Source organism: Rhipicephalus microplus, chromosome 7, assembly GCF_043290135.1.
Source record: "Rhipicephalus microplus isolate Deutch F79 chromosome 7, USDA_Rmic, whole genome shotgun sequence".
Classification (NCBI taxonomy): domain Eukaryota; kingdom Metazoa; phylum Arthropoda; class Arachnida; order Ixodida; family Ixodidae; genus Rhipicephalus; species Rhipicephalus microplus.
Genome location: NC_134706.1, coordinates 162,408,938 through 162,433,115, shown reverse-complemented (window position 1 = coordinate 162,433,115; position 24,178 = coordinate 162,408,938). Strand labels below are relative to the sequence as shown.

General features: G+C 45.4%; 1 protein-coding gene across 2 annotated transcripts in view; it reads left to right on the top strand.

Moving 5' to 3' along the window:
* LOC142767122 (uncharacterized) overlaps positions 1-24,178 on the top strand; it is a 336,953-nt gene that overhangs the window by 13,441 nt on the left and 299,334 nt on the right. The window contains exons 2-3 of one of the 2 annotated variants that reach the window (XM_075868346.1): positions 3,637-3,814; positions 22,781-22,955. In XM_075868346.1, coding sequence (XP_075724461.1) covers positions 3,755-3,814; positions 22,781-22,955 — 235 coding nt within the window. In that variant the 5' untranslated portion in view covers positions 3,637-3,754. The remainder of the gene's footprint in view (positions 1-3,636; positions 3,815-22,780; positions 22,956-24,178) is intronic. The other variant, XM_075868347.1, reaches the window with a different exon arrangement.

Here is a 24,178-nt window from a genome sequence, read left to right as displayed (position 1 = left end):
TCAAGTTTTGGTCTAACGTATGAATGGTAGCAAAGAAGTTTAACACTTGGAGGCGAATTACGAAGTTTGTGTCTCAAGAAACACAGTTTTCGAAAAGCGGAGGAGCAGATGTTTTCTATGTGCAAGTTCCAGGAAAGATTACTAGTGAACGTTGTGCCTAAGTATTTGAAGCTGTTGACTTGGTTCACCGCGCATGATCCCAGTTCACCGCGCATGATCCCAGTGTGTACTGAAATTGGAATGGAGATTTTTCGCGCGTTATGCGGAGGGAAACAGTTTTCTCTGCGTTGACAACCATGCCCCAATCCCTGCACCAACTGTATATATTGTCCAGGTTTGTGTTAAGTTCTATTTGATCTTGCATGCTGGAGATTTCACGGAATAAAATACAGTCATCTGCAAACAGCCGGACATGAGTGGTGGGTGTAACTACAGTGACGATATCATTGATGTATAACAGAAAAAGCAACGACCCCAGAACACTACCTTGAGGCACTCCGGATGTGACAGGAAGACAGCTCGAGGCATGACCATCAATCAAGACATACTGCTCTCTATTCATCAGATACCTAGACACCACGCTACCAAACTTTTGGGAAGATTTATATTTTTTTAATTTTTAATGAATTTGTCATGAGGAACTTTGTCAAATGCTTTGCTAAGATCAAGAAAAATTGTGTCTACCTGAACATTATTATCAAGGGCTTTTGCAAACTCGTGTGTGACGGTGACCAGTTGAGTCACAGTCGAATAGCCTTTCCTAAAACCATGTTGCAAGCCTGTTAGAATCGAGTGTCTTTCAAGGAATTCAAGAATACGGTTGGCTATGATATGTTCAATTACTTTGCAGCATGTTGAAGTTAAAGATATAGGACGGTAGTTATCCGGAATTAATCGATCCCCTTTTTTAAAGATAGAGATGACTCTAGCGATCCACCAGTCACGTGGTAGTGTTGCAGTTAACAGGGACGCTTGGAAGATTATAACAAGAAATTTGGTGACGCATTCAGCATAACGCCGAAGAAACACATTGGGAAGGTCATCAGGACCACAGCATTTTTTTGCTTTCAAGTTTAAAAGCATTGAAACCAAACCAGAATAAGAAATGAAATTTGCTTCACATGGTTCAAACAAAAACGTTTCTGGTACACATATTGCTGAATTGGCAAACACGCTCTGAAAATAACTGTTGAAGTGATTTGCGATGTCACTGCGATTTGTAACCGTGCGTCCTTTGACAGAAATTGACGTCACTGGCTTTTTGTTATCGGATAGATAACTCCAAAACTTTGTTGGGTCGCTTTTAATAAAGTTTGGCATTAACGTTTTAAAGCAATAGTCTTTGGATTGTTGCACTTCACTTGCCAGGCTTCTTTGTAGCTTTTGAATCACATCTCGTTGGGCATGCCACTTTTTCAATTTTTTAATTTTCCGCTTCAGATGGATGATACTGCGTGTCATCCAAGGTGTGCGTTTGTTAGTTTTTTTTACGTTTGTTCGGTACAAAGTTGGTGATACAGTAGCGGCATACTTCCAATTTACGCAAATGGAGACTGTGCAAACAATGCAGTGACCTTTGTGAACTCGGTAAGTACAACAGAATTGCTGCGGTGAAAGCCCAAAGCCGGCCAAGGCGTACGATTCTCCCCACTGTAAGATAAGGGCGCGCGAGTGAGCGTCAACCCCCCCCCCCCGCCCTTCACGGGGCAATCAATGTACGCGTGGTAGATGAGAGCGCGTGCCGCCGCGTCTTAACAATGTGGTGACGCATGCTCATCGCGCTACCTTTCTGGTAATACTGAAAATACGATAGTTCTCCCCGAGATGCTCGTCACCAGCAGTAAGTGGTAGTTGTAAATAGCTTGCCGTTCGAACGTTGAAAGTGGGGCTCCTTCGTGGCCCAGTGGTTAGCGCCTCGCACTCACGCTTTGGAAATGCTACGTTCGATTTGGCGCGCCGGGCTCTCTTTCTGAAATATTTTTCTTCGTTGCGTTTTGATTCATGTAGATACTTATACATATACGATGAGAGATGGCGACGCCAGCGGCAAAATTCAGCCGATAGTGTTCATATAATTGCTATTGCAATGAAATCACTAGGAGTGCTAAAGAATAACCACGGCAAATAGCATCTAACGGACTTGACCACGCCTTGTGGAGGCGCACGCGAACAGCAAGCGTGGGGTGGCGCGGGGTGACGAGAGGGAGTGCACCCAATGCTTAATACCTAACGCACGCTTCTCGCGCCATTTCGCTACAGATGACGGCAGCGTGCTTAAGTTTCTAAGCTCTGAAGACTACCGGTGGTACATAGTGTATGTAAATGGATTGCCATTACCATCCCTAGTAACGTGTGCTTTGTGGTCCATTTGATAGCACCATGCACTGCGGATGGAAAGATCACTGTTTCCACGGAAGAAGTTAGAAGGGCGAAGTCCTTGAAACTTGAAAGTGAAAAGTCCCTTAAACTGAAAAGTCCTTGGAATGCCCGCTTGATGGCAGTACTTGCTTATGAAGAATATGTAATGAAAAGATACGAGAGTGAGGTACTTGAAGTGTTAACAGACGTGGCTAGCGGATGATTCACGCTTGGCCGATAGACCCTTCGAAGCTTCGTCACCACTCATCATCATTCTCTCCATGGATATGCTGTTGTTTTTTCATTGCACCCTATAATATTTTTTTTCACAGTGTTATATCCGTGACAGAACTACGTCAATAAAGCAGTAGTGTACTCCGGTATAACGCACTTCCGTGATAAATGTCTCGGGTTTACCGTCTCGCACGCCTTGAGAACGATGGCTGCTGGACTAAGGCAAACGTAACATGCCAAATGGAAGCCCCAATGGAGTACCGTCATCTCTGTCAGATTAACAAAAGGTTTAACATTACGCACTATTTAAAACCCCACACATGGGGCTCACGTGTTTCAAGAGGGGAAATTGAAGAAAACGTGGTCGCTTGGGGTGATGCGCTGAAAAAAAGGTATACCGAGCAGCGCTTCCAGGTGGCTATCCTCAATTTTGTGTCGCAAAATATATCTAGCCAGCCATTCGCCATGGTGTTCGCGGAGTGAACACCATGAACTTTTAAAGAATGCCTTCAGTTTTATTCGAAAAAGATGGCACGTACACTACAGAATACCCTCTATAGCAGCTCACTGATGACGCTAGTGCTTTCTGTGGTCACTCCAATCAATGTGAGCAAATGGTCTCGGCTGTCTTTTAACGGCATTGCGTAATGGCTACAATTCCTGGTATTTTCCTTGAAGGTAAGGTAGTCTTGAGCATGTATTCATCAAAAATCAAAGGACTGCACGTGGTTGACATTTCTGAAGCTATTCTCTAGTGCATCTCTCGTAACGGTATCGTTATTTTGTGAGGTAAAACCTAAATAGTAACAAGCCGATGACCCGTTTTGCACACCAACTTTTTGTACATGTTGTCGTTGAATATTACTTTGTTATAAGTAAGTCGTAAGGTGATAAATACTTGTGTGGCAAAATATTTGGGAAAAAATCTGTAATGTTATGCAGGTATAATATTTTGTTTGCAGTGATTTCAATTGCTCGGTTACATGTTTTAGTAGACAAATAGGTGGTCACTGTTTTCTGAGAGAGGAATATCTCCTTTTGCAGCTGCCAGGTTTACCAGCGTAGTGCCTGCCACATTTTTGATCGGCAAAAACCACACGAGCCCTGATTGTGTGTAAGCTGGGCCTTGTTTGGTTACATCTAAAACCTTTACACCACCATAATGGATGACGTGAACTTTCGACGACGAGGCCGGGCACGCAAAGAGCTGAGCGTAGAACAGGTACAGTACAAATCAGTCGCGACTGTGCACATTTGAACGATCGCTAATATTTCCAGATTAAGATAAAACTTGAAGCTGCTTGTAGCATTGTTATTGACGTCCCGACTGTGTGTGTTGCTGCAGTCTCAGATAAGGAGCCCGCTGAAGAAAAGCGTGAAGCATAAGAGAAAATAATAATGGTAATTCTATTTGAGGCTTCCGTACCAAAACCCCATATAATTATGAGGGACGTCACAGCAGATGGCTCAAAAAATTTCGTCCACATCATGTTCTTTAACGTGCACCGATATCGCACTGTACACGGGCATCAACAATAACCCGCGACCTTCTGGTCAGCAGCCGAGCACCGTAGCACTTACAGTGGTGGACGATCTAAGAAAAGTTGGCGCGAAGCATCAAGTCACCATGTTGTGACATTATGAATAAAAATGGCACATTTACATACAAACACTGAGGACGTCCTCTGAAAGCTAGCCAGAATTACGAGTGGGTTCATAAACTGTTGTCTCTTTGCTCGATGGTTCCGTTCGCTCACTTAAGCTTGCCATTAACAAACAAACGGCCTCTAACAAACGAATAGGAAGCGAAAATGGAAGCTTAGTGCACAGTTCGTGCGAACTAGATCTTCTATGTTGCCGAATACGGTATAGAGTAGAAGGAACTCGTTATATATGGAGCCAGTAGCTATGTTTTCGTGAAGCACTGTACACGAGCCGTGAAGATAGTATCTACATTGAGAAAACGTATGTGTAAATTATTGCTCAAATCACGCTTAAACAGCTTAATTTGGAAGGCCGCATAAACAGACCTGTATTGAAGGCCCGTGTCAATTCTGACAGAATTGGTTCAATTGTGACAGAATTGACCCAACTAGAGCGCCTAATTTATTTCTGGCCACGTACCTCACCACCGCTGGGAAGCAACTGTCACCTGCGCGAATGCACTAAATTACTAAACGAATTTCCGCCATGAAGCTCCACTTGACCGAAATTCTAAAACCGCTTCTCGCGTTCAAAGGGCCGACCGGAAACTTTGTTTTATGATTTCTGGAATCTCCATTCCTCACGGCATCATGCTGCTGACAGAAGGAAGATTTTAGGTATAACTGTGCTCTACTTGAGACTTACGTCCCTCTAAATCATTGTTCACCATTTGTCATAAGTGTGTCTCACATCAATATTAGAGATAAAGATTGGGTGAAGCAAGGCGGAATGGAAAAGGAACAATTACGGAGTGTGATATATGAAGCTACGTCTTGTCACCTTCTGGCTCGACTACCTCCAAATTATAAGTGGACTAGAGATCGGCAGCGTTTTGAGGCACTCAGCCTAAATTGCGTAAAGCCGACAGGCCTTGGGCCAGAGCGCTTTGTAGACAAAGATTCATCTTGAGTTTGACCATAATATAGAAAACTTGGGTCACCTTCAAGCATAGCCTTTAGGAGTTTAACGCGATAGCAATGTTCTGTTCCTAGCGCGTACTTCAAACACTTTGTGCATGAAATCTTTTTGCACTTGTTCTGCACCATCTACGTGGCTCTAAGGGTGCAGTAGTGTGTATGGTTTTTGCAGAGGGTGACTGGCTTTCAACTATGAAGTCATTATGACAACCCCTTCTTCTTACACCTGATGATAATGCAAGCTTGTAGCGCGCATTATTGCGCCAATATGTCATGTTGTATCGTGAAGCAAGCATACAGCAAGTGTGTGCTGCGACGCCAACACGGTCCCGTAGGTGCCACTGCTCCAAACTCCGCCGCTAAGGTCACCAGCTGTTTGTTAGCGTGTGTTACTCAGCTCGTGACTGCTTCTGCGCAGAGCTGATAGAAGAGCGGACGACACGACGGTGAGTTAAGGCAAGGTTTATGTACAGCATGAAAATAGAGGCGTTACATATCGGCACTGGGGCTGACAGCTTAGGGACTCGAGGAGCCGAGATGTCTTCTCTCGCACGCATACGTCGGCTTCATTCCGACGCATAGATGAACTGCTGGCGACGCGCCACTTGGCTTTTTTTTTTCATAGGCACAGGGTCTTTGGGCAACCAACGTCCAACCATAAGCACCACTGGCCATGGTGTCAGAATCCTCCAATGGTGACCCGCAACTGGGCTTCGTCATGATTATCAACTCCGGAGCCGCTGCGTGGGGTTGCACCCAAAGACCAGTGATGTTGCCACGCATTGCGTAAGACTCGTGAGACCACAAGGCGCCGATTGCTTCATCGAGCTCGTGGGCTGAGGGAGCTTCTGTGCGTTGCGTAAGACAGACCGGTGCCGCGCTTGATGACGTCATTGAGTTAATTGCGTCCGGTGGGCTCCATCACTGGCCTTTACACAGATTGCCTTTGCAAAGGCATTGACGCTTGGTGTGAACTCCCTGGCGTAACAGCAACCCGCCACCAAACAATGTGCCGGAAAGACTAGCTGCTTCCACGTGGCTAGGGAGTCAGGCGGGCTCGTTCGCCAGGTCCCTCCAGGTTTGCCTCCAGGGTCATGGGGAGAATGTAGTTCCCGACTCAGTTCCGTGAACATCTCCCCTTCTTGAGGACAATTCCCAGCTCCACTGGCAATTCGCCACAACTTGTCGGCCAGCTTCGCTCGTCTCTTCTTGCGATTTTTGGTCTCAGCACTTGTCGATGATTCTGGAAGTTGTCAAGAATGGTTCGACAACAGTTAACACACGACACAAGCAAGTGCCCTCGGTTACCCGACAGAACACCAGACAAAGTAAATTACAACATATACCTAGCTACGTGTCTATCGGAATTTCGTTTCCTCTACAACAAGGGGCGCATGTGAGACACAAGACTTTTAGAATGAGAACTCAAATTTTTACACGCACAACAACGTAATGAAACGGGATACAACATAATGTTGGCCCCTCGAGATCACTCAGGACGAGAGCGCTCAGCTAAGGCTGTGATGAGGAAAAAAATTTCGCCCCGACTCGCCAGCGAAAGACCGAAAGGGGGAGAAGGTACTAACCAAAACGCACGGCTCAATGCGTCTGCATTAGCGTTTAGCTTTTCTTTTTTGTAGCGAACTTCAAAGTTGTGCTGTTGGAGTATCATGCTCCACCTCTGTAACCGGCCACTTCTAGAAACGATACTTATGCGGTAGAAAGAGCTGCTCATACTTGCGGCGTTGCACATCTGTGTAACTACAATATAGGAGTCCTGATTTCTCATAAAAAGAAACATTCTCTTTCTTGGTTCCCAACTTTACGCTTTCCATTAGCGCTTTAATCGAGACGTCCTCACGCTGCTCTCGAATGAGCGTTTCTCGATCGACCCTCGACAGCTCACTCCAACTTTCTGCTACAGGCATGATCGTTGCACCCCTCTCGCTCTGACTCAATGGCCCCATGTCGTCTCCTCCGCCGACAGAGACCACGCCCATCGTTTCGGGGACGGGCTGCTCGAGTGACTGCTTAAATGACTCACACGGATAATTTTCTATCTGATGTTCCGTCGACTTGCCGCGAAGGTCACGCAGATCAGTACTTTTGCAGGTGGTGTTTGACCACATTGAACAAGATCAAGTTCCTGCGAAAGCTTCCATGCTTGCGATCATGTGAGGGCCACGTATGCTAAGTTGAAGAAGAACAATTTACCCTGCTCTTTGAGAAGCTGCCCTGAGTTATTATCAAAAAGATAGGAAAAACGATCGGGAAGCGTGGCAGACACAGCCGCTTCGGTGCGAAGCTTACCGAACGGGCCTTCAATGACAACCGTAGTGATTGGTAAGCACGCACTCTGCTTTTCGGCGACTAGTCTGATCCACGCGCATCCTCCTGTAAATTCATCCCATGACACCAACGAAGGATGGACAATGCATATGGTTGCCGCTGAGTCTCGAAGTGCTCGACACGTTTTCCCACTCACACTAATTTCTTGGAGATATGGCTCTAACAACCGCATGTTCCTTTCTGATTCTCGGATAGTGGCGAAAGCAAGCTTTTGCTTATAGTTAATCGCGATGTGCCTTTTCTTTTTGCCGTTGTAGCAGACTAGCGGCTTCCGTGATTCAAACGCCCGTGTGGTATTAGTGTGTTGTTTAGAAGCCTCAGTCAATTTCTCCACTTCAGTTTGCCCTTCCCCAACAGTGTCCTTCGTAAAAGACGGGTCCTTCCTGAAATTACGCTGCGGAGTGGGTTTTCGTTGATCAGGTTTTTTCAGCCCTCCTTCTTTTCATCATTTTCAATGCGCACTGCCCTGCTATGCAACTTTCGGCGAGTACAATACTCATCAGCTAACTCTGCCGCCTTGTTTAGCTGTACTTCAAGTTTGTCTTGCAGCGAAAGCTTGACATCCTCCTCGATTCAGCGGTGGAATTGCTACATTGCAATGCATTCTACCACTTTATCTCGACCGTCATAAGCATCTTCGTCCTTGAGCCATTCTATTAAATCGGCTTTAGGAGGAAACGCGAACTCAACGTGTAGCTCATTCACCTTTTAGCATACCGGAACCTTTGCCTGAAATCCTCAGGTGACAACTTATAACGTCTCAAGAGCACTTCATTAACCTCATCATAGCTCACAGACACTTCCCTCGACAAGCAGGTTATCACGTCGAACACTTCGCCGGAAAAAAGAGCTAACAGATTCTGTGCCCAAAGAGACCGCTCCAAAGCATTTCGCTCACAGACGTGTTCAAACTTGACGAGATGCTTCGCCATGTCCTCGCCTACTACGAATGGTGGCAGTTGATCCCGAATTCTATAATCGCTGACCTTAACTGTCACAAAATCTACGCTAGGCGCCTGCAAACATTGTAGGATTGCCAATTCTATTCGTTTCAACTCGAGACGCTCCTGTCTCTCGGCCTCCTCAGGCTCCCGACGTTCGCGTCTTTCAGCTTCTTCACGTTCGCGAACTTCTCGCCTTTCAGCTTATTCGCGTTCGCGAACTTCTCGTCTTTCAGTTACTTCGCGTTTGCGAACTTCTACTTCTCGTCTTTCAGCCTTCTCGCAGCGTGCTTTGATATCCGCCCAGGCCTCATCGACTTCCTCTGCCGAAACTCCTTCATACTTCATGATTTCAGTGATTCCTTTCTTTCGTTTCGCATGGCACGAAGTAAGGCCACGTTTCTCACAAATTTTGATGAGTTCCTTCACTTTAAGGTTCTCCATTGTTCGCAATATCTTCTAGCTGTTTGCCCCTGTTAAGAATCTACTTGCCGTACCCACTATAAGTCTACTAGCAAGACGCGCAAGCAATTTTTTAAACTGCCGTGTTTACACCATCCACATTAATTAGCTTTGGTTTCAAAGCGCTCTGACTTGGCTTGAAACGATCAAAGCTCACTCTAATGCTTCACACAGCCCTTCTCTAAACTACTATAACCTGTGCTAGAGTAGTCTGGTCTACTGAGGGGAAAACATCAGGCACTCACCGCATCGGTGTCGCTGACGCCAGCCGAGCCCGCAGCTGCCATCCTCTGTTACGAAGGCGCGACGCCAATACGGTCTCGAAGGTGCCACTACTCTGAACTCCACCGCCAAAGTCACCATCCGTTTGGTAGCATGTGTTAGTCAGCTCGCGACTGCTTCTGCGCAGAACTGATAGATGAGCGGACGAGACGACGGTGAGTTAAGGCAAGGTTTATGTGCAGCATAGAAATAGAGGTGCTGCATATTCGGCAGTGGGGCCGACGGCTTAGGGACTCGAAAAGCCGAGATGCCTTCTCTCGCACGCATACGTCGGCTTCTCTCTGACGCATAGATCAACTGCTGGCGACGCGCTGCTTGGCTTTTTTTATAGGCACCAGCTGGATCTTTTCAGTCACCAACGTCCAACCAGAAGCGCCGCTGGCCTAAATGTGAGAATCCTCCAATGGGGACCCGCCACTTGGCTGCGTCAAGATCATGAAATCCGGGAGCCGCAGCGCGGGTTTGCACCCAAAGACAAGTGATGTTGCCACGCATTGTGTAAGACTCGCCAGACTTCAAGGCGCCGATTGCTTCATCAGGCTCGTGGGCTGAGGGAGCTTGCTGTGCGTTGCGTAAGACAGACCGGCGCCGCCGCTTGATGAAGTCGTTAAGTTGATCACGTCTGATGGGCTTGATCGCTGGCCTTTACACACATTGCCTTTGCAAAGGCATTGACGCTCAATGTGGACTCCCAGACGTAAAAGTGGATGGAGTAAAATTATCGGGTGTTAGGAGAGGATACTCCAATAGACTACTGCGGCTGATTTGGATTTGTGGCGCCCCAAACAGGCGTTGGGAACCTTCGCAGCCTCCGAAATGCGAGATGACACAAAAGTGTGTCTCGAATGCCAAGTGATTGGAATTGTATACAGTCTTGAAATTCACTTCTATATACCTGCTCGTTGGTGAGGAACATTATTATTATTCAATTTTAATGATTTTTTGCATAAATCAATTAGCTTCGTGTAAGCTGCACCGTCAGAGCAGTAAGCACACAATGCATCATTGCTCAGGTCCTTCCTCAGCTAGTCGAATTAAGCACACAATGCCACTGCGTTTGTGTCTATGCACATATAATAAATAAAACATAAGAATCATTCAAGGAGAAAAAACATTTACTTTCAAGTGTTATTCTTGGTAAGCACATGCCCACTTCCTTAGTGTTTTATTAACGTGGGCACGACGAGAGAGGTTTACTGCACTGCAAGACGAGGAAATACAGCTGCCATATTGCGAATCACACACAAGAATTTAACCTGTAGGCAACATTATAAAAAGACTCTCGGAACAGTAAAACTGCGGTAAGCGTACACAACTACACATGCGCTTCACAACGCAACAGAGCCGTAGTTGTCACAGGCCTTGACTTCAGCATGAGCCGTAAAAAGAAATGAAAAATGTTGATTACGTTTTCTTTCCCGCATTCACTCAAATCCTGGACTTTGCATCACTCTTTTGCGAAAGCAGTCAGAAGCAGTTGCCGCAGCAAAAACAAGGCAATTTTAGGTGCCATGCAGGCTGTTAACGAGGCAAGAGTGTTTATTCGGAAGATTACATCCTAGCTTTAGCGAACAAACATTTTTTTAAAATTTCCCCTTTCCGTTTTCGCTCGCCATGGCTTCACGCAATCTTCGAGTGCTACAGATAAAAATACAAAGCACAACTGCACTTTTAACAAAATATCACTCATGTGCTAAGTTCAAATACTTGTATCGGCACAAGAAATAACGAACAACTCGAGCGGCGACTGACTTTGTTGAGACAAGAAACTGCTTTTTGTAAACGTGCTGCGCAGCATTCCAAAGTTTTTTTGTTCATTTGAAGCAACCCACAAAAATTTACATGAAGTGAAGAGCACAAAAAAGATCTCTGCGCCGAACACCACAATTGGATAAATGTAAGTTTAACGCTGCCATGATAAAGACTATACGCTCTTTACAAAAAATGACGCCGTTCGCACCTAGCTGAAAGGCAGACAAAACAAGCGAATACCACGATGCACGGCGCGCACGTTATGGCACATCTTTCAGGGCGTCTCCTTGCTACTTTCCGTACTTTTTCATTGCTTTCAATGTTCATAAACACGGAGCATGACAACGTTGCCGTCGCGTCGACGGCATGTGCACTTCTCTCGCATCCGATTCATGTCTGATCCCAGCCTGACGATATCACACCATAGAATCGCAGACGCTAAAGATAGATTCATGCCACAAAACAGTTGCAAAAAAAAACGTAAAAGTATAATGCACTCTAAAGGCTACTGGAAGTAATGACTAGTACGCCTGTTTTCTTGAAGGAGTGAATGATGTGTTGCCATGTTACGGCTGGCGTGAAGCTGCATAGCACCGCTGCTTGTGGCCCAAGTGACTACTCATGTAAGTTTATGTTACTCAAAGGTAGGTGTTTGTAAATGTTAGTTTCCCTGCATTTCTAAACGGAGAACGTCATTTTCGCTGTACTCACAAGCAGATGCGTGACTGTGTGGTAGAACACCCACGTGTCACTCGAACAAACATGGTTCCATTCTCGCACAGACCAAGAATTTTTATTATTTATTCTTTTTGCATTTTCTGAAATTTTGATCATGCGAAAATTCTGATTTACGCTTACAACCAACTACGCCGACACCGGAATTCCGGCAAAACGAGCTATTTAAAGCTATCGCGTTTAAAGTTCAATGAAAACTGTACTTTTTTAAACTGTCAGAGTGATCATGTTTAATGCCAAAAATCTTTAGAGACTGAATAGGAAGTTGAAGTCGAGATGGCAGCTATAAGTTCGAGATGGGAAGCTTAAGCGTGAGTGGGGAGTAGAGAACTTAGCTATTGAGCCTCTTTTTACATGCCTCTCATAAAACGCTGTGACTGTGTGACAAATTTAGTGTATCGCGCACATCTTTCATGTGGTAGAGCGGACATAGCACACACAAGCCACTGGAGGACACTTTCTCGAAAGGGCATTAAACATCACTTTCTTCAGGAAGAGGTACGAACCTACCCGAGTATTGACATGCGGGTGTTCAACCAGTTTTACCGCCACCGAGATTACTGGTAGGAGTGCTACGACACATAAAGGAGAAATAATTGAGTCGTACCAAATGCAAAAAAAAAAACGTTCCTGATCTCTCTTTTTAGGTATCAATAAAACATCAAAGGGAAACGCATTCTCACAAAGGTAGTTTAGCGTTTATTGTGCATTGGTTTGCCAAAAGGGCGAAAGAATGAATGCTACAATATCAAATTACAATGTCACGCAAAGAACGGCAAGCAGCTCGATACTTACAGCGCCATCAAACTGAGCACTCACAGGACCAGCACGGACAAACAACTGTGCCAGCTACACGCACAAAGTGCGCAGTTTAAACAGAAAGACGCATAAAACGAACGCCCAAGCATACACAGGACGAGCGCGAACAAATGTCACAATTCCTACTTCATCGTATGTGAGCAGTGTGCTGTTTTTGTGAACGTGGCCGCGGAAGCGAGAGAAGTGACCTTCGTGTGCTCCCGAGTCAAGCGTCCAGTTAGCGAGCGCGCAAAAGAGACCGTCAACCCTGGAGGCGGTGCTCTCTTTAATGCGAAAAAGACATTTTTAGGGCGCTATCACACTTGAGAAGTCAAAACGAAAACGCCAGAGCGGCCAGAAAACCACGACAACGCGCATTAGAGATACTCAAATTGTTTCTGCCCCATCCCGCCGCCGCTGCCGTGGTTACCTTGACCATTTCTTCGATTTCGCTTGCTTTCTGAGACTAAAGTTTGTAACAAATTCTTGTAATTCATGTACTGCTCTGAAAAGAAACAGCTCAAATTTTTTAGAACGTTCTTTTGAAAAACACTTCAGCAGAAACGACACGAGCGAACGCACCGGTAGTGGTAGAAGTGGATTCCACCAGCTGTACGCAAATGGGACACGTGGGGCGCGCCGACTCGCTGCAGCTACACGGTATACTTTCAGTACTCTTGGCGCTTGTAGTCCGAACCGGGCTCTCGATGAACGCATCCTTTTTGAGGCCATCGACTGTTGTCGTGCTGCACGGGTAGTTTGAGAATGGAGACGAAGCAGGCCCCCGCTGACGCCTTTGCCAACGTGTTGAATCTGCGCCCGGCTGGTTAGGTCATGCCGTTTCAGCCTAGTGCCTAGTGCAGTCAAAGCCGTGAAGCGGAAACAGATCTGGTTTCGCGTGATGGAAAGATCGGTCTTGGGGCGATTTTTTGGTTCCCGCCACACAGCGTAGTTTTCCGGTAGCTTAGGCGGCGAAGTGAGTGCTGTGAGATACTTAGCGCAACTCTGACTCCCGCTAACACTCACACAAAACACTCATACATCAACCCGAGTGACACACATGACACGCAAGCGAGTGAATTTCCGTAGAGTTTTGCTGCATTTGGTCCTCTCGCGGCCAAGTGTGAAGGCGCCCTTAGACTATGCCCAGCGCGGCTTTATGGAACGCGAGTTCATCGCGCCATCTCATTACGTATGACAAAAACGCACTGAAGTTTCGCACCTCTGAAGATCTCGCGGGACCACCAAACGGTATATGGCGTAAATACAGCTTGCTGTTAGCGCTCTTTGCAGCGTATTCTACGTGGTCTGGTGCCTATCGTCGTGCTCTGGGGATCGAGAGCCCACTGATCCGACACCTCGCGACACAGTCTTTGCAATCTATTAGTGTATACTTACAAGTTGATATCTTGACGGAATTACGCCAATACAGCCGTGGCGGCAACCACCATACACCCCTTTTGTGTTGAATCTAAAAGTTTTGTGTATGAATACAAAATGTTTTGTGTATGAGTACTAAATGTATTGTGTATGAATAAAACCGATGGAGTGAGGCTCCTTAGAATAAGGACACGGACGACCACGCGCCTCATCTCGCAGTGCTTTCATGCAGACAGCAGGATGGGCAAAACGTCTTCTGTGCTTGGTGGCGGGAACGAGTGGGAGAATGAGGGCTTAGCGCACGGTGCGCAGCGTGAGTTAGTCCACGCATTGGACCTTCCACTTGGTGGAGTGGAACTGCGAAAATGCTACGGTGTTGAAGACGACAGGGCAAAGCGATGGTTTTGCGCGTTCGCTGGTTTGAGAAGAGAGAACAGACACGAAGAAAGATGGAGAGGAAACAGGGGAAAGTTAAGTGTGAGTATTGGTGTGGCTGAGAGATTTGATGGCGATTGTATGGTGCGAACGCTGTTCTGACCTTTTCAGTAAAAAATCAGTTGATGTCTAGCACCCGTCCACCCTATGTGTCCTTATAAATGTGTATCCCTTGCTTTTCATTTTGTGCTATAATATTAAATGCAAGCGAACAAAACCAGCTAGCCCACCATAGGCGTATCAGCCGCGGGGGGGGGGGGGGTGGCTAGTGGGGCGCTAGCTTTTCCACTAAGAAAACGAGGGTGCTGAGCCCCCCCCCCCCTCTTTCTACAGTGCACCACAGTCACTCTTGGCTGCACGCTGGCGAAACTAACAAGTAAGGCAAAGTTTTCCGTCACAGTAGTAATTTCTCAATTTCGTTCGCACGGAAGAGCGACAATGTTACGAGATAATGTTACAACAGAGGCAATTTTTGCCAACATTCCCGCTGTGATGATTTTTCTTTTAGGGTCTTTGCGGTGCGGGCCGCCTATGAGACGCTTTCGCGTCTTGTCCTGTTGTAATGCCGAGCCGGCAAGCGCTGAGCAGGCGCGCTATAATATTACATAATTGTTTATGCTTTCACTCTGCTGTAACTTCTTGATGCAGTTACGGATGGGAGCGAGCAAAATGTTTATAGTCCGGTCAAAGCATTTACTGTTTCCGGAAAATTAACTTCAGAAAAGGTATGCCGTCACCACTGCTTTGTAGAAGCTGTTGTGAGCCGATGAGTGTGATGAATCGTTTGTGATATTTGAGTTTTTACGTACTGAAAGGCCAAAGACTATTTCCGTTTTACTCTATGATAAACCTGATTGGCTTTGCTTATGGTCACTTGGAGTCATGGCGGCAGCTACCAAAGTGGTCACGGATAAAGAAGCGGACTCGAGCTCAGTAGGAAGGTCAGTCTTTAAGATGGCCCACAACTTGATCCACAGGACCAGGGAGAAGGTTAAATACCGTGGTTTTCCGCATTATGGAAGCTTTTTTAAGAATCGGGCTAGTTGGTTTCCACTCAGCCCTAATTGTCTTTTACAGCTCAAAATACATCTCGGGCAGTAAATACGCACACAAATTCAGCGCTGCTTATTTCTCTGTATTCCCCTGTCTCTCAGCAAGTATGAGCTTACAGAGATGTACACGCTCTCAAACTACTAAGCACAGTAATGCTGCTTGTGGAAATATTTTATTAAACTCATGTTCCATCTCGCCAGCTGCTATATGTAGCCGCTGCTTGCGTGATTGACAGCTAGCCTACTTGAATTACATTTAGGAGAAGATGCTCTCCGGCTTCGCGACTTCATATAACAAGCAGGCGATTTTGTGACACATAGAAATTTTGAAGTGCCGTAAAACGAATGGCAAACAATATGAAGCGTCGAAAATAGTTTATGTTCTAATTTTTTTATGTGGTCATGCATAAGTGGTCATTACGCGATGAGTCATTTTCACGTCATTTGTTGCCTCGCGTAACAAGCTGGTGCTGTGTGCATGACAAAGACTGTTTACACCAATATTCGCTCAAGGTTCTCCATACGCTGCTCAGTGCAGCTGTTTCGCCTGGTTTCCTCACAACCTCGTTGCGCAATAAACTCAATTTAGTGTAATATACAGCTAACGACATTTTAGAAATGAAGCAACGAGGGATAGTTTACGTTATAATCACCGACATTTCCTTCTTTCGAAGAAAAGTGTTGTTTACACATTCTCTCTTTGTGTATTTATGCAGGCCTCTAGGGCTCTTCAAGAAATTTTCTACAAATGCAATGAATGTAAACAATGTATTAACCTTCTAACACCAAAAGTTATACATTTTTAAAGAAAAAGGTTGAGAAGTTGATAAAAAGGTCACACAACTGATATAATCATATCTCTATAATAATATTTGCACGCTCCACATACAGTATTCAGAATATTAGCAAATTTGGCAAATTATAATACACGCATGCCTAAATACATGCAAAAAAGTGTGATACTTATGAAATAATGTAACAGCAATCATTCCCTGAAACAAAAAAACAAGTTTCATCGCTCTGTCAGGAGAATCGGCATGTAACACGAAAGTAAAACGTGCCTTTACCAATGTAAATAAATGCTTACTGTACGTTGATAAAGGAGAGCTAGCAGAATGTATGGTTCGGTGATTGGCAGCTTAGCCCCGTTCAATGTAAATGTATCCACGTTAACACTTGGTACATCTCCATCCCGGCAACTAACATCTAACATCCATGATAAATTTATTGAACTATTGTTGTATTTGTAGATGTTGACCGCCAAAGCAATCAGACAAAGAGGCGTAATAGCAAGATAGTATTGTAACATTTCGCGTCGCATATGGGACGCGAAAATAGGGTTAAAGGCGCCATTCCTCGGCCTGTTAAAAGGCGAATAAATTTCGAAGTACACACACACACACACACACACACACACACACACACACACATATATATATATATATATATATATATATATATATATATATATATATATATATATATATATATATATATACCGGCTGATGAGTGAGGCAAGTTAGCCCCCCCTCTCGTGAAAGTTTGATACGCCCTACGCCTCCGTAGCCCGTATCGCCGCCTCGAGCCTAACCCCTGTATTATGAACGCCCATTTACTCAACGCTCCACCTTCACTTGAGAAAGCCGATGGGAGCGCCATCTCTAGGCAGGGCAAGTCACTTCATATCAGTGATATTTTCTTGCTATTCTAAGTAGCGCAGCGTCAATTTCAGCCGAGCAGCGGCGCTGTGCTCAACCCTGTCAAGTGAAGGGGTAAGTAGAGTCGAGGAGCGTTTGTGAATACGGGGGTAAGGAGCTTCGCTCCTAACAGCATAGACAGGTTTGGTGGGTAAGCGAACCTTCCATTTCGCTGTCAAAAAAAAAGGCAACATTTTTACACAAAACTTAATAAGGAGGTGATATGCGCTGTGATTTAGGGGCGAAGCTCCTAAACCCATTAGTCTGTACATGCTTGCCTGTCTTGGTACATTACCGCATAGTTCTATGGCTAACTCAGCACGTGCGGACGGATGGACAGACAGAGGGACGAACAGACAGACAGACAAGCCTAGAGATGAAAGGACGGGCTCACAGACAGACAGATGGACAGACACAGACGGATGGACAGCCAGCCAGCCGGCTGGCCGGCCGGCCGGCTAAACAGACAGACAGACAGACAGACAGACAGACAGACAGACAGACAGACAGACAGATGGATGAATGGACTGACGGGTGGACGGACAGACAGATGCACAATTCAGGCTTACCGATAAAACCCTCTGAAGCTTCACCTCCCTCATGTACAATCACTCCGTGGATATGCTGTAATTTTTTTGCCGCACAATTTTTTTAGCATGTCGGACACATGTGCGTCTTAGGTTTCCTTTTTAGTGGATGTCCATTCATTGTATGGTTGTTCGTTCTCAGCGTGGTTGGCCTTTAACATGTTCATCTTCTGTACGTGTCTTTGAACGCTGGCTTCGCCTAATTTCCGTTTGGGGGCGGGGGGGGGGGGAGGTTCTGACGTTAGGCAGAGAGCCAAGTAATAGTGCTTTGCGGGCACAGGTTGCTGACCCCTGATGAATGCCGATGATGGAAACGTTCGGTCTTTGACGGTACTAAAGTGCCAAGAAATCAATGCGCTAGGCGACTCTCTTATTACCACGATAGCGTTATATAGCCCGTTTCACCGAAATTTCTGTGTCGGCGTTGGCGTTGTTGGTTGTGAGCCACAAATCATCGTCCTTTGCGTGACCAGAAAATTGAGAACAATGCAAATAAAAAAAATAAATGATAAAAAATTCTGGAGCAGAGTGGAGACAAAACAGGGCTGTAGGTCCGAGGTAGGATCGAGCCGGGTCATTAGCGTGGCAATCGGTTGTTGCCCACACTGTCCCCCCTCTGCTTGTGAAGACAGTGAATAGAACTTCCTCTGCTTGGAAAAACAGTCAAGCTTGCTTTCATGAATCACAAACACACGCGTCTTGTATACATGCTCCAATATACAACATAAAATATCGCAGCAATATAGCGTGCTACAAGCGTTCATTGCCAACGGGCGTCAGAATGTGAGATAATCACAATGGCTTCATGTTTGAAAGCTGGTACTCTACTACAAAGACACACACGCTACTGCACCTATTCCGTTAAGGCCACGTGTAGTGGTTGCATAGCAAATTCGAAAATGTTTCACGCACTAACTGTTTAAAATACGCACTAAGAGCAGGATGTCGCTATCACGTTCAACTGTTTAAGGCAAATATTGAGGGTACCGTAATTTTAATTTAAAAGATCGAAATTGAGGAATCTGTGAAAAACGAAAAGTCACTTTACTTGTGTTAGGATCGGGGAAAGCGCTGCAGCGGTTTCGTTTAAAACTCGCAAAGCAACTCCAGCTATGCACAAATATTTGGGCGATAAAATTAGGAAGTATTTCAGAATCTCGTACCTGCAGAAATCCACTTAGCAGACTGACGCAGACAGCTCTGGTACCAGGTGCGACATGTGTACGTATACAGTTAGGAATCCCTTGAACCGTGCAATCCTGTAGGTCTTCACCGAAAAGCCAAGGTTGGAAACATTTCAAAATAATGGCTCAGCTCTACACCTTCTCTTAGGCACGGAACACTTGGCTTGTTGATGATTATCTACAATAAGTACCATTTAGGTTCTCAAGCATAGAGGGTACCGCATTGTCGTGCATTTAAGACGGAAGTGTAAGCATTACACATAACCTACGTATGCTCGCTTTTCACCTCAGCACCGCCATGAGTGGTGGCATCTACGCTGTACCATCATGTTGTCTGGAATGACTGCACTATAGATCGCTCTGTACGTGCGCGCACATAACCGCCTACTGTTATAGATAACGTTTATTTTTGCGTCCACTGAGTTGCACAACGATTGTACTTGATATCATTTTACGGTGGCTGCAAGAAATGAAGCCGCCTCAAACAAAACGTTATAGTTCAGGCAGCTTTCATCTGGTGTATTTGAATGCCGAGAACTCCACCCATCATCGCGATATAGGAATGGCAACGAGGAACCCACCTACATAAATCAAGGGCTTCGCTGCTTCTGGGAGTGACGTACCAGATGACATCGTTTGACGTCGACAAAGACAAGTGTTCTTTGTATGTCATTCGCATCCAGTCCTACTTTGAAAGCAGCAACATCAGGGAAGACGCGCAGAAGAGGGCGCTTCAAGTCTCGGCTCTCGTATCAAGGTCAGCTGACCTCCTAAGTCGGTGGTGTGCTCCTCGTAAAGTGAACCAGCTTACTCACAAGGAAGCGGTGGAAATTTTGCAGGGCTTTTTTTCAATTCCCAGCTGACTGAAATTGCGGGGAGCTTCGAATTTTTCACTCGTGTTCAGTATAGATACGAACATGTCCAGCAGTTAATCGTCAAGCTTCGTCTACTTTGGCAGCAAGTTAGACCGAATGCTGTAGGACAAGATAGTATGCAGAAGTCTAAACACACATCTACATAAAAACACTACTGTGTCGATCAAATTCAACCTCAAAGGAAGCTGAGATCATGGTGCCTGTTTCGGAGGCGGTGTTTCAAGGCACCCAGCTTGTGAATAACGTCAATGTCAAAACTGAACTACGCTTTTATATGTTTGCTCAATAGTGGTCAATAGGTTAGACAAGTAAGCAAGTTAGCAACAAGAGCTCAAGGTGCGCAAACAAAACCCACTCGTATCAAACTCACCCATTGAAAAATTTCCAGTGCTTCAAGTGTGAAAAAAAGGCATATATCGGCAGCATGCATATCAAGTAGTAGGAGGCACAGTACTTATGCGCTGACTGGAAGGCCCGAAGGCACTGAGGCGTGTACTCCTCAGCTGTACACAATCAGCGCAAGTCAAGCGTCAGTGCCGGACAACGAAATCGTCCATCCCGTACGACGCAAGTTTCGCTGCGGAGACGCTGACCTAATCATAGAAATTGAGACCAGCAGGGTGGTAGGCGTAATACAGTGGATGTGTGCAACAGGCACCGAGGAAACTGCCCGGAAACAAAGAAGAGAGATCTGAAGTTGTGATGCTGCCTAGGACCTCTGTCGATTGCTGGTAAGCTCACACTGCCAAATTCCTACGATGGCAAGACCATGATCTCCTCTATGACTCTAGTTTGTCCTTCAGGGTCTTGTTGATGTGGCCGCAACCTTCGATCCGTGAACAACCTAGGTGCCCCGGTTCTAAGCCTTAGCAGTGCCAGTACACGTGATGAAAAAGAGCTCGATGCAATTTGATCTGAATATGAGGACGTCTTTAACGAAGAATGGGCCTGCTCATGGTTGTTGCCTTCTCACCTCAACGTGAAAGAGGACGCCGTTCCAAAATTTTCCAAGGCGAGACCAATGTAGTAAGTATTACGAGACAAGGTTACGGAAGATCTGAAAAGGCCAGTAAAGTCTGGCGGGCTTTCCCATGTCGCTCACTTTGAATGGGCTACGCGAATTTCGCCAGTATTGAAAAAGACCGGTCTTTCTGCATCTGCAGTGACTACAAGGTAACCGTAAATGTGTCATGCGTCAGTGAACATTTTCGCAGCACTGCAGAAGGGAGACGTCTATGGCACCTCAGGCTACAACCAGATTTCATTGTATGACGAGTCAAGGAAGTTGGCCACCCACAAGAGGGTCGTTTGGCCGCGACCACTTACTTTTTGGGATGCCGTGCGTACCAGATATTTTCCTACACACTTTGTAAAATGTACTTGGCGGTCTAAATGGCATAAAGTTGACGATACTAATGCATTATTTTTTATTGTACACTAATCGAAGATAATACAGGGTATAATACTGCAGTATCTTCCTCGTTCAGATTGGCTGACACCTGGACACTGTTTTGTACAAACTCAAGGTGTTACGCCGTTTTAGGAACGTTGACAATTTTTCGGTTCTCTTGAAAAGCTGTGAAATGAACCCGGCTATGCGTGTGTCACGTTTGTGTTAGGTAAGTTTAGACAGCTCGGACGAGGGCTTACGTTTACCCACGAGCTTCCTGTCAATGACGAATTGCAGTTCTTGGATCTTCATCTAATGCTTGGAGAAACCACGTGTGTCGGATGTATCACCTTCGTGCTCAGAAGGCTTTTTTGCAGTATGATTCTACCAATTACAAAGTGATGAAAAGTGCCATTGGTAGGACTAGCTTACAGTTGGCTCTCAACAAGTCTTCCTACCACGTTCTTGAGGAAAGTTACAAAGTGCAAATATCCAGGCTCGTGTCTCTGGGTTTTCGTTCTCTTGTGTTATTTGTGGCTGAACTTATCGCAAAACCGGAATTCTTTACTTTACATTGGCGTGTACTTCATGCGGTAAATGTTTGCAGAAGCTTGTCCAAATCTAAGGCGTTTCTTAGTGTGTGATGCCACTTCTGAATTTTTCGGTGATGCTCTCGATCTATTACACAAGCAATATGTTGACGCAGTCTGTGTTCTGCTTTCGATTTTGTTTTGCTATTCCCATGCTCATGTATACTTTTCTAACCACTTTTTCTATAGGTCTTTACAAAGGACTACAGTATTGTAAATAAATAAATAAATAAATAAAACAAGTATGTGAACCTTTTTTGAAGAAATTTTGACATGATACAAACGGCGATTCAGGCGCGAAAAAAACGCAAAAGTGCCCTGTGGTTAACCCTTATGTACACAGAGTGGCTCATTCGTTAAAAAACTTGGCCTCTCGTTTTGAGGTCTCTGTAGTGTTCTTGGCACTTCGGAGGCTTTCGCGTATTTGTGCTCGTTTGTGTGATGCATCAAGTGCTAATTTTGTAAATAAGCACGAAAAAGGTTTTTTGAAATGTCGAGGGAGTGTTATCTACAAGATCGTGCTCAGTTGTGACAAGGTGAACCTTCGCCAGTTGGGCCAATGTACAATCGATCGCCTAAAAGAGCATGCGCTGTCTATAAAAATCGACACGGGTTGGCATTTGCCATATCATTGTAAAAAGTGCTCGTGTGAACCGTTAACGAACAGAACGAGAATCTTACGAAGAAGCAATGACAAAGTTCCACGTGAATTGGTGAAGGTGATGTACCTTTAGCAATTTGGTGAACAATGTATCAGTGTCCCGTCCTTGTCAATGTATGATAATGAACTCGCTGTTTTATCTGATAGGTTGTGTTTTTCTTGAGGTTGTACACATGCGTTAGGGATTCAGAAGATGAGTTTCGGTTTTAAAAAAGTCAGTTGCGAGTGTGCGATTTTCCGGGCTTCTTGTTTCCTCTTCTTTCAAGCTTGGGCCAATGTTTCAAGCTTGGGACAATGTTTTATACAGGTATACACCATCAACTCAGCTATACCCGATATAATCCGTTGCTCCAAATGTAAGTCCGCGTATATGTTTGTGTTTTTTTTTCTATTGCAGGCGTCCTTGGTTCCAGACATGCAGAACCCCCCAGGCGTTTACAACAACCCAGCGTTTTACGGGCCAGGTGACCCGACAGACTACGCACCAACACCTGGGTCAGAGCAGCCTTCCCCCGCGTTTGTTCCGTCTCCTGGTTTTGTTGCAACTCCCTCCTTTGTTGAAATCGAACCCGGTATGCAAATTTCATGCGTTGTTATACTTGGTATAATATTGTTACGGAAATGAAGTGAAGGAAGAGGACAGATCAATCACCTGAGAGGCGCGCGAGGGTGCCAATCAGCCATCGTGACTCCTGCCTGTGGTTTTTCCTCTGTAAGTGCATTTTGTACAGAAGCCATCGACCCCGTAACATATTGATGGAGGTGCGGGGTACGTGGAGAAAACCTTCCGGCCATGGCTGGAAAATCGATGCAACGTTCGCTGCGAAGCTCCGTTGCCTCATGGTACCCAGCACCACTCACCAATATGTTACGTGGTTGGTGACTTGTGTACAAAACGCCTTTACAGAGGAAAAGCCACAGGCAGGAGTCACAATGGCTGATTGGCACTTGCGCGCACCTCTCATCTGATTGAGTCCTTCCTCTCCATTTCATAAGACAGATGTTTGGGCTAGTTGGTGATTGGGAATCAACATCAGCGCTCTTTCTGTCCTTGTCTCGTCTTCTGTAGTTACGTCATAACTACTGGTAGTCTTGCAGTGTGCAAATATGTTGATTCCTCTTCCATTACTTCATTTCCGTAACAATATCATTGTAGAGAGCTAGCCTAACACTGCAACCCGCCTCTTTTTAAGATTGACCTCGGTGGTGTGGTGATTACGGTGCTCAGCTGCTCACCCAACAGTCATGCGTTCGAACCCGACCACGGCCCGATCATTTTCATGTACCTGAAATGATAAGTACTATGCGATATCAGTGCACGGTAAAGAACATGAGGTGATCAAAATTTTCAAAAAGCTCTGCTATGGTACAACATAAACGATCCTGCGGTACGCGGCAATAAAACATCAACGCGTAGTGAACTCATCTACGATCACTTGTGTAGCGACAAAGAATTTGAATAAGAAAAGCAGATGCGTAGTTGGTCCCTCCTCTGCTTCTATTTTGTCTTCATCTATAGGTACCGATAACTTGTGGGTCCTTACTTGTGATAGCACCAATCTCGAGGTAGTAAATCTTTTGCGCAGGCCTTTTCAAAACTTTTCTGCTACCGTGGCGTAACAAGCAAGCACAAACATATCTATCGCTGCATAAACAAACCTCCTACACTTTCAACAGATCCCTTATAGACTTTGTTTTGTTGTGTGTGTCTACCATAGAAATGTCTCGAACTGCAAGGTTGCGGTAAAAAGATTTAGGAGAAAAATGTGCAGATCATAGTTATGCTTACAACGTC